At 45.7% G+C, this 11,085-nt stretch overlaps 1 protein-coding gene across 1 annotated transcript; it reads left to right on the top strand.

The window, feature by feature from the left end:
- Window positions 1–1,090: 1,090 nt before the first annotated feature.
- Window positions 1,091–11,085, top strand: LOC311103536 (cerebellar degeneration-related protein 2-like). Its single transcript, XM_084145111.1, has 6 exons — window positions 1,091–1,155; window positions 1,230–2,889; window positions 6,804–6,916; window positions 7,841–7,989; window positions 8,324–8,488; window positions 8,671–11,085. The coding sequence occupies exons 2-6, from the start codon at window positions 2,811–2,813 to the stop codon at window positions 9,668–9,670; spliced, it is 1,506 nt and encodes a 501-aa protein (XP_084001237.1). The 5' UTR covers window positions 1,091–1,155; window positions 1,230–2,810; the 3' UTR covers window positions 9,671–11,085.

Here is an 11,085-nt window from a genome sequence, read left to right as displayed (position 1 = left end):
GAAGGAGGAATGCTGCCTATGACCCCAAGAACACCATCCCCACCGTCAAACATGGAGGTGGAAACATTATGCTTTGGGGGTGTTTTTCTGCTAAGGGGACAGGACAACTTCACCGCATCAAAGGGACGATGGACGGGGCCATGTACTGTCAAATCTTGGGTGAGAACCTCCTTCCCTCAGCCAGGGCATTGAAAATGGGTTGTGGATGGGTATTCCAGCATGACAATGACCCAAAACACACGGCCAAGGCAACAAAGGAGCGGCTCAAGAAGAAGCACATTAAGGTCCTGGAGTGGCCTAGCCAGGCTTCAGACCTTAATCCCATAGAAAATCTGTGGAGGGAGCTGAAGGTTCGAGTTGCCAAACATCAGCCTCGAAACCTTAATGACTTGGAGAAGATCTGCAAAGAGGAGTGGGACAAAATCCCTCCTGAGATGTGTGCAAACCTGGTGGCCAACTACAAGAAACGTCTGACCTCTGTGATTGCCAACAAGGGTTTTGCCACTAAGTACTAAGTCATGTTTTGCAGAGGGGTCAAATACTTATTTCCCTCATTAAAATGCAAATCAATTTATAACATTTTTGACATGCGTTTTTCTGGATTTTTTTGTTGTTATTCTGTCTCTCACTGTTAAAATAAACCTACCATTAAAATTATAGACTGATCATGTCTTTGTCAGTGGGCAAATGTACAAAATCAGCAGGGGATCAAATAATTGTTTCCCTCACTGTACTATCACATGTTCTCTATGTGTGTGTTAGCTATGTAAGGAGAGTGAAGAGAGGGAAGCCAAGCGCAGCGGCCCCCTACAGGACAGCAGGAAAAAGGTGACCTTTAACCCCAACATCCAGGAGACTGTACTGGAGCCAGGGAGCCCCAGCAAAGCCCCCAAGCCTGTGTCTCTGAAGGAGGTGGCTGACATCGTGTTGCGCTGTCTAGACCCCTTCTATACGCAGGGCAAGTTTACCACCAAGGTGAGGGAGAGAAGGAAGGGGCATAAGCTGTGATGAAGATATTTGGTTCTTCATTTGTCACTTTTTCAAATCACAGTATTCCAAATGTGAAATATTCCTTCTTGTAGGAGCTGTTCAAGTCATTTGCCCGCTACTTGTCTCATCTACTAGCAGAGGGGAGGAGTCGGGGAAGAGGTCAAGGTGAGGAAGACCAACATTGTGTGTGCTCTGGCACAAGCTGCCTTTTCTAATAATGAACTATTTTGTGTCCACAGTGAAAATGCAGGCCAAGACTGATAAAGAAGTTATTCAGCGGTGTGAAGCGCTGTGAGAGTGAAGCAGACTGGAAGCACCTGAAGGGACCACACAGCACTGAGACCTCTGAACACAGATGGGGGGAGGAGGAGGGACTACGAACGGAAAGGTGGCGGAGGATAACAACCTGAGGGTCTGATCCCTTCATCCACTCTCTCTCTCTCCAACTGATTCCCTCCTCCCTCACATCTCTCCCAGGCCAAGACACTCAGCCGTTACAGGGATGAAATGCTGCTATGCTGTGTCAACTCCAGGCTCATGCTGCCCTGGCGTGGAGAGCCACTGTAATGGCGCCATTAAACATGTACTGTATACAGCATGTCTGCTGGTGCTTCTGGGGAACAATTAGTCATCCCTGCTCAACGCTGAGCAGAGGTGGCTCTTTGTTTGATGTTAGCACCATGTGACTAGGAGATGGATGCTATGGTTATACCAGGCCAAACCCTGCTGCTACCTGGTCTGTCATAAAGCCTGACTGAAGAGGACAGCCAACTGGATGTGTAACAACCACAGACTCTATCTTTGATTGATTTTAGAGCTGTAATTTAATGTATTCTTGGTTGTTAGTTATTCGTTTTTTCATGAGATTCTCAATGAGAGCTTTTATTTAAGCTGAGGAATACAAAAAAATATAATTTTTTTATCTTGTCCATATGGTGATCTAGTACAAGGTTATCTTGTCTAAAAGAGCAGAGCTGGCCATGTCTGCCTGTTCTGGTTGGTGACTGGGTGGGTGCCTTTTCAAACAGTCAGCCATTTCAAACATGATGGAATCCAAAGAGCACTTGATGCACCAATGGGAAAAACACTCAGCCATCACACAAATATATCCAAAAGCACCCTGCCATCACACACTGTTGCTCGTTGTGAGACCTGTTTACAAAAAAATCTATAATACTGAATGTCTAGTGGCTGGTACTAAATGACTCATGGGCTCTATACAATTAGATGAAGTGGAAGGACTGTTTTATGGAGCAGCATCTTCCCCTGTATAGGGAAGGGGGTTGGGTATCGTTGCAGAATGGATCAGGAGAGATATCGGTGCTAAGCACGAGTGAGTGGGGGCGTGTAACAACAGCTGGAGGCCTACGTAAATCACAACAGGGGGGGGGAATTATGCGTGGCATTTGCCAGTGTCACACATTTGTTCAGTGAACGTACACGTCTCAACATTGTACAAAAAGTTTTCGTACGTCATTCTCTATTTATATTGTAGGCCGACAGTGCTGTCGTTGCATATAAGGGCTTGCTTGCAGTGTCCAGTTTGTGCGTGCATTTGTCGGGCTTGAGATATTAATTAAGTGTCAGGTGCGGTAAAAGAACGCATCTGTCTCATTCGAATGGTTCATTGAAGAATGTTGGGTGCAGGTGCGCCCGCGGTTTTCCTCGTGAATGTTAAAGGTTGCTGAAAGGGTTACGGTTTGGGAGGCTGCGCTGTTCGAGATTTCTTGATCATACGAGGCATGCTTTCGCTTCCGGGCGAGCAGTCAGAGATTTTACAGAGCGTCGGGTGAACATCCACAACGATAGAACGAGCATCGATGCTTCGTGCAGGCAGGATGGAGGAGTTTGTTACGGAGGAAGATGAGCCATGGTACGACCAACGAGATTTGGAGCAGGGTGAGTAGACTGACACCATTGTTGTTACATTGTGGCGGTTGTGGTTATATTTGTTGCAGGTTTTGTTTAGCATTGTATGCGAATCGTTCCGTTACAATGTTACAGTAAAAACAGTCACAGCAAAAAGCAGCTGATGCTGACTACGGACCTCATCACTGTCATTTAATGCAACGACCTGAAGATGTATCAAATGATGCTAATTGACCCTTCTAGAAAATAAGACAATATTATTGACATTGTTCATTTTGAAGAATTCATGACATGTTCAGTCATTTTGGCTCTATATACAAGCGTGCTTATCTGGAATGGACTACTGTCTTAATTGTAAATATTATCCTTGATATAATCAAACTGACATTTTGTGATGGAGCTCATGCACTTTCTAAGACCGACCCCAAGTCCCATACATTTGAGAAGAAGGCGTGGGAACTATCGAAATGCTGCTGCAGGTTTCACCTGTCAGACCATGTTACACACACACTCTCTCTCTCTGTGTTCTTCTCTCTCTGTGTTCTACTCTCTCTGACACACACAGGCCTACTTCCATCTCTCTCATTTCCACCTCTCTGTGTATAGGCACTGCTCTAGACTTCCCCTTAATAAATTATGGAGCTCCCTGCCTTTGCCAATTATTCTGATCTTGTCAGTGAAGTGCGTGTTCTCAGAATAACCCTACTGTCCGTCTGATTTCACCATCCATCTCTCTCCTCATATATGATGGATGGTCACGTGCCAACCCTTGGCCCTCAGGGTTATTTTCCTCAAATCACCAAAATGCTGAGTCGTGGTTCTGCCTGGCACAGGGATGTGCTGGTGAGGTATTAGGTGATAGAGCCTGCCGGAGAGTTGGCAGACAAACAGAGAGATGGTGGGATATTCAGGGAGAGAAATGGTTGACATTCTCAGGATTATGTGGAATTGTGAACAAAGATTATATGGAGTTGCAATCTCAGAGTGAGGAAAATGTCAGAGTTCTGTCTTTTTAAATATATTACTGGCTAGACTGGAGACACAGGACATTTACTAACCACTCATATCTGTACTCTGATGAATCATAGGGATTAACAATGGAGACTCTCCCAATGAAGCTATGTTTCGAGATGCTTGTTGAAAGGCACATAATACATACAACCTTTTCAATTCACCCAGGGCTTAGTCTGATAATACATCCCTCCTATAGAGTGACACACCCCTTTTGTATCTGTTCTGCAATTATTTGATTTAGTTAACTCAATTGAAACCCATCGTCTGTCGCTTCCTCCACTAATGGCTAGATAGACATAGATGAGGGCATGTGTAGTCACCGATCTCTGATCTTATCCCCATATTTCTAAACAGAATGGGAAAGAAGCTATCGTTTTAGCATTTTAAATGTCCCCACAAATTATGATATAGATCAAAGCTGTATTTTCCTAGCAATCATTCATTCTAAAGGGTAAGGTTGGTATATTAGGATAGTAGGTGGTGTGAGTTCCAGATGGTGTGATGAGGTATGTAGATGTCCTTCCCTAGCCCAGGCCTTGCCTCGTCCTCCACATCACCTCATTGACCGATTTACCCGATGACCCAGAGAATGAAAGCATTTGCGTCTCATCAGTGTTTCGCTGGTCTGGTCAGAGTTTGGCAACCAGGTGGATTCTGCTGTTCTGCAGCCAGCAGTAGGCTCTATCTCATCTCACAGTGTTATTCAATATGGAGAGTCCGAGCATTAAGCCCAGCTGGATGATCTGATTAGGGGGCCCCAGACACGGCCTCTAAGGCTGGGGATCAGAGATTTCAGCCTGGGGGTTAGAAAGATTTTGGAGGCGACCCTGCATGTAAAATTGTATTAGTACAGTTTTAGCATGCTGTTCCAACCAAGGGGTCATATTGTATTTGCTATGGTCTACTTCCACTCACTTTCACACACGGAGTGAGTATGTGATCATTATGTAAGTGATCTGTATTCAGGGCTGCTCACCTATTGCCCTCAGTGGTCATTATCATCAGCTCAACATGTGTAGCCTGTCTGTCCAGATGGTAGGTATGATGTCATAGTTGTAGCAGCTGGTGCAGTGTGGTTGTGATGTGCTTCACTAGATGCTATATGAGTTATACACATCTGAGGGCATAAGGATGATGCAGAGCCACACGTGCAGAAGGCTGTAGTGCACATGAGCTGTGTGTGTGCCAAGGTTGCCATGGGGAGATGTCAGTTTGACAGTGATGTCATTGCTTTGTGCTGTTACAATTCTTTATATGGTATTCACTTGTACTTAATGAAGTGGGTACATGATTTATCCTATTTACTGGGATATCTCTTGCCCTCTCTCAGCAAGCTTCTAACAACCGTTGTGCGGCAGCCTAAGATTACATCATTTTTAGGCCTTAGACAATGTGTACCAGGCACGTGTGTGTTGGTCACGTAGCGTTTGTGTTGTAGATGATAGGACCCCCCCCCACACACACACACACACACACACACACACACACACACACACACACACAAGAGCCTTTGGTACTGTTTATATAATACAGACCCTTATCAGTCTTCTAGTTCTCTCTCTGTTATCATCTGTCCATTGTGTTAAAACAGGAAATTACAGCCTGACCTTGGGCTGTAGTGGAGATATGGTAGCCTACAGATGAGCTAATTACATTTTTAGCTATGTGTTGAAGACGGGCCTCTTGTCCTCTGCCTCTCTGTCCTTTTTTATTTGTTAGCTCCTGTTGCCTTACTTGCGTTATCTTTCTGATACACACACACACAGCTACTGCTCCAGGCAGCCATACTATAATTAAACTCATCTCCCTTGTGATTTAGATGTGTACTGTGCAGCAGCAGCATGGTGTTCCCCACTGTTATGTTCCTGTTAGTGCTGACACCATGCATTGTGCTGATAAAATGCTGCATTCATGTTCCTTAATGGAGGTAAATTGTTCTCAGTTTCACACCCCTCTCCTACTCCCAATGTACTGTCATGGGCTCTGAGTAGTGGGGCAGGCATGTTGGAGCCAGGAGCCAGCACAGCTCCCCTCCTCATCCCTACTCTCAGTCCATGTAGGCCTCGTCACTGCAGCAGCCGATGAATAATGGATCCATCAAGCTGCTCGTGGAAACCAAGTGGCTCGCTGCCCTTAGCCCTCCCAGTGCTTTGTTGTTCAGATGGGATCATGTTTGTATGTGTGTTTATTTGTGGAGATGTTTGTCAAAGCAGATTGAGAGCAGAGATGTGCTGGGGTTTATTGTTTAACCTTTTCCCCAGAAACCAATCTTGTTGTGACAATAAAGGATATTTGTGTAGTAACCAATGCAGAGAGACTATTGATTTAGCTAAAACCTTTATGCTTGTATGTACAGACTGTACAGACGCTCTTCTTTTGGAGTGGGGTAATAAGAACTAACAGGGATATTTCTGTCATTCTGACCATGAGTAATGGTCAATGAGTTCTGAGATGACCTGTATTGGTGTGTTCTGCCCAGAGTAATCCAGACAGAGCCTGTGCTAACTAGGTTTTCTCCCTTAGTCTCCTCCTTTCTCCTGCAGTCAGCCTCCATTTTCTTGAGCTCATCTTGGCAGAGGTCACGAAAGCTGGTGTTATTCAGAAAAGATAGAGGATTAAAAAAATAGACTCCAGCAGGGGGAATTGAATGAGGGGATTTTCTCTCTACTGCTCGCTCTTATTGAATTTGAAATGAGGAGGCGAAGTCTTAAATTCATCACTTTAAGGAAAGCCAGAAAGCATTGCATTAATGGAGTTAAAACAGTCCACAAGGATCCAATGCAATACTTGAACTGAGCTGGGCAGCAGCAACCAATATTACTGGCGGGTGAAATGTGAATGACCGAGTTAAAATAGTTGTGTTTTTCTGTGTCCAGACCAGTACTCTCACCACTGTCTCTCTCCGTCCTCCTCTCTGTCCCCTCTCACAGATCTGCACCTGGCAGCCGAGCTGGGGAAGACCCTTCTGGAACGCAACAAGGAGCTGGAGGACTCCCTACAACAGATGTACATCAACAATGAGGAACAGGTGCAGGAGATCGAGGTACAGCATGACACCACTTTGGCACCACTTTCACTAACTATATGTGAGCGTGTGTACATGTCATGATTGATCCTGCAAAGTGCACTGCTGCTGGTTCGAATCCTAGAGCCGACTAGGTGAAAAATCTGTAAGTCGCTCTCGATAAAAGCGTCTGGTAAATTACTAAAATGTAAAAAATATTTAATGTTGAATTGCTGAGAGGCCATATTGGCAAGCATGGCTCCAGACTGGTGTGTTAGCTGGAATGTGTGGGTTTTAAACTGCTGACGATGCACTTGATGATCCTGCAAAGTGCCTCTTCTCTCTAGGCTAGCACAATTACATTCTCCTTGATGTGCCATCAAGCCATTTAAACCCTGCAGAGCTCTGATAGCAGAGGAGCAGAGTGCAACTGCATGAGAGCGCGAGAGGAAGAGAGAGAGAGAGTGTGTTTACTTAGTGTGCGGCTGTGTGGGAGAGGGGAACCCACTGACTCCTCTGAGTGAAATCTGCCACCTCATTAGACAACAAAGACTGCCTTATTAGGCAACAACAAAGCTGCCTGCTGATGGCCACATCAACCAATCACACACTTTAATCTGCTGGAGAAGAAGAATAAAGTTGATCCACACTTGTTTGTGTAGACGGGAATTAGGAAACTGTGACACTATGATCTTGCTTAACCTTCATGGAATCCTGTCAAATCTATGTGACTGATTTTAATTGACAGCAAATCCTGAGTGTGTCTGGCATTGAGTGTCATTGGATGTATCTCAATAGTCTAAAACGGCTTCCTCTCCTCCTCTTGTCTCCTTCATCTGCACTGATGTAACATATAGATGTCCAGTTATTTTACATCCGTTTTAGACTATTTAAATACAGTCTCGGTATATGTGTCTCCCTGTAAGGTCCATGTCTTCATTCACATGTATATTCCCCCTGCAGTACTTGTCCAAGCAGCTGGAGATGCTGAGGGAGATGAACGAGCAGCATGCAAAGGTCTACGAGCAGCTAGACGTGACAGCCAGAGAGCTGGAGATCACCAATGAGAAACTGGTTATAGAGAGCAAGGCCTCGCAGCAGAAGATAGACAGGTGAGGGGGAATACTCTCCTGAGTTGTGCTAGCTGCTATGATCCACAATATGAGCATTCACTCTATGTAAGACTGTGTACCATGACCTGTTTCTTCATGGTGTTTATACCAATGATTTCTAAGAAATGCTAAGAAATATTTGGGTTAAGAGTTAACAAGCTTAGTTCTTGAATGGTTCCTACTGTTCATAGTAAATAAATGCCTCACCGTTGTTTTCGTAACACAGGCTCAGTATAGCCACAGTACAGTATTGTACATTATGTCGTGATGTAAATAAGATTTAGTCCACTTTTGTTATGTGAAGGCTTCGTTTTATGTGTGTGTGTGTTTACAGGTTGACGGGTACCATGGAGACACTGCAGGCCCAGGTGGATACCATGACAGCTCGTGTGGAGGAGCTACGTACACTAGAGGAGCTGAAGGTTCACAGAGAGAAGAGGGAGCGACGCAAGACTGTCCACTCCTTCCCCTGTCTCAAAGAACTCTGCACTGCACCAAGGTACAGTACGGAGCAATGCTCTATGAAGTTTCTCTCAAAAGTCCAAAGTACTGTATGGGAAAATATGCTAATATGCTTAGTACATTTGCCAAATGACCTGAATGTATGGTGTTCAGATTACATAAGACTACAACCCCCCTGCTGTAACCTCGTGCTCCTCTGTGTGATGGAACGCTCTACAGGTATGAGGATGGCTTCCTGGTGGCCAACCCCGGCAGTGTGGACCTGGTGTCTGAGCGTGAGCGCCGGCCCCTGGACGAGGAAAACGAGCGTCTAAAGGGCGTGGTCTCCTCCCTGAGGTCCGCCATGGTGGCAGAGCGTGGCCGGAGGGAGGGGGCAGAGAGGGAGTGCACAGCTGTGCTGCAGGAGTTTGAGCTCCTGGAACAGCGCCTCCTGGGGGCTGAGGGCTGCCAGCTGCGGGTGCAGGAGCTGGAGGCGGAGCTACAGGAGATGCAGCAGCTGAGGAGGTCCCGGGTGTGTCTGTTGGATGAGAGTCTGGAGCAGACCCTGCTCAACAACGCCCCCGAGACTGACACACCCGAGGAGGGACCGGGGCAAGAGGAGGGAGGGGAGGGGATGGGGGAGTCCGGGGGGACAGGAGGAGGGGGGCAGCAGGGAGGCCCCGTGAGGAAGAGCTGCAGTGACACGGCGCTCAACGCCATCTCGGCCAGCGATGCCTCGGGCAGGCGACAGGGCAGCTATGCAATACAAGCCAACGGCGCGCGCAAGCGGGGCATGTCCATCCTGAGGGAGGTGGACGAGCAGTATCACGCCCTGCTGGAGAAATACGAGGAGCTGCTGGGGAAGTGCCGGCGCCACGAGGAGAGCATGTGCCACACGGGGGTGCAGACGTCACGCCCCATCTCCAGAGACCCCTCCATGAAGGACTACAGCATGGCCACCCCCGGCCCCTCCTCAGCCATGGCGGCTGCTGCTCCTGCACCCCCCACCCCGCCCCAGACCCCCTCCACCCCAGAGGCCCTGGAGGGCATCAGCCGGCAGGTAGACCAGGTGGACAAGAGGCTGGGCCAGAACACCCCAGAGTACAAGGCCCTGTTCAAAGAGATCTTCTCCCGCCTGCAGAAGACCAAGAGTGAAGTGAACTCCACCAAAGGAGTCCCCAAGGGTAGGAAGTCCCCAAGGGTAGGAAGTCCTAAGGGAAGGAAGTCCAAAGACAAATGAGCTGCTTTCGTGGTACTACTGAATTGACCTCTCCTGATACTACTGAACTTGACCTCTCCTGGTACTACTGAACGTGACCTCTCCTGGTACTAATAAACATGACCTCTGCTGGTAATACTGAACATGACTTCTCCTGGTACTACTGAACATGACCTCTGCTGGTACTACTGAACATGCACTGAAAACAATGGGTACAAAAGCCACATATTTGTTTCTTCATTTGTTTCTCTTTGTTTGACCATGTTGCTTGTTCAAAGTGGTCACTTGATGTCTTAGTGACAGGTTACCTGTACTGCACGGGGGAAATTATACAATTTACTGTAGATTATCCCCTCTGCTGTTTTCTTCATCTTTCTGGATACTGCCAAATTTCACCCATCCCAATGTGAATGAATGAATTGTAAATCTCTGACAACAATCATCATCTGGGTAGATGAATTGCCTTGTTTCTTGATCTAACTTAATGTCATTTATGACAACCTAGTCGTGCACTAAAATCTGTTTGACCCGTCTTTGGTCAAGACAATCCAGTACAATGTTTAAATGACTGACCATGTATAACTGAGACTGCACTAATTATATTTAAAATGTATAAATAATTGCTATTTAAATGGTTTTGCCAATGATGACTGACGAATAACGTGCAGAGCTATTCATAAAATGTGTTAAATTTTTTAAAAATAGTTAAATATTCCTGATGTTCACAATGAATAACACTTTTGCCTTAACATCTTAGGCTTGATGCATGCATCAATCCAACATAAATTGGTTTTGAAATCAGGTGAAACTAGTAGACTTTAATTGAGAGAGCCCATGGTACTCAAGGAAGTAATAACTTGTTCTAAAATAAATACTGTATGTTAACTGTAAAACTATCAGTGTATTGGTGAATTTACCTCTGTAAAAGGATTCTCAAGATGGCTATGAAAATGTTGCCAAAATGGAGTTAGGTTGTCCCAGCTAGAGAACTGAGGACCTCCTGATGATGCACTGCGTAGGAATTGAACTCTCAACCACACATGACTAAACTACTGTAACTATGTATTTATTTTCTCTGGAAGCACTGACTCAGACCATGGGTACATCTCCATGGCTCCTTGTTTTCTGGACTGCTTATTTCAAGTACACATCTTACATAAGAGATGGCAGCTAGAGCCCCTTATCAGTACTTTGGTTTTTCATTTTAATATTTTCCTCATTCTCTTGTGTACAAACTTCATGTGATATGGTCTTCTATGCATTGGTAGACGACCATCAATGTTCTCAACATTGTTCTGTTCAATGAGAAAGGTTGCATGTGTGTTAGATGGAGCATGTATGATAGATGGGTAAAGATGGTTTACAGAACGTTGTACTTAACAGAAGAACAGTGTAAAAAGTAACATGTCTTCACTGATTAAAAAAACAGACCATGA

This window comes from Coregonus lavaretus, assembly GCF_964263955.1.
Source record: "Coregonus lavaretus genome assembly, chromosome: 28".
NCBI lineage: Eukaryota > Metazoa > Chordata > Actinopteri > Salmoniformes > Salmonidae > Coregonus > Coregonus lavaretus.
Note: the sequence above shows the minus strand (reverse complement) of the source record. Positions and strands in the feature narration are given on the sequence as shown.

Excerpts from the sequence above, each read along its gene's own strand:
- LOC311103536 (XM_084145111.1), top strand. The coding sequence starts at position 2,811 with ATGCTTCGTGCAGGCAGGATGGAGGAGTTTGTTACGGAGGAAGATGAG. Across the intron at positions 7,990-8,323 it reads TCGCAGCAGAAGATAGACAG|GTTGACGGGTACCATGGAGA; the intron begins GTGAGGGGGAAT and ends GTGTGTTTACAG. Across the intron at positions 8,489-8,670 it reads GAACTCTGCACTGCACCAAG|GTATGAGGATGGCTTCCTGG; the intron begins GTACAGTACGGA and ends AACGCTCTACAG.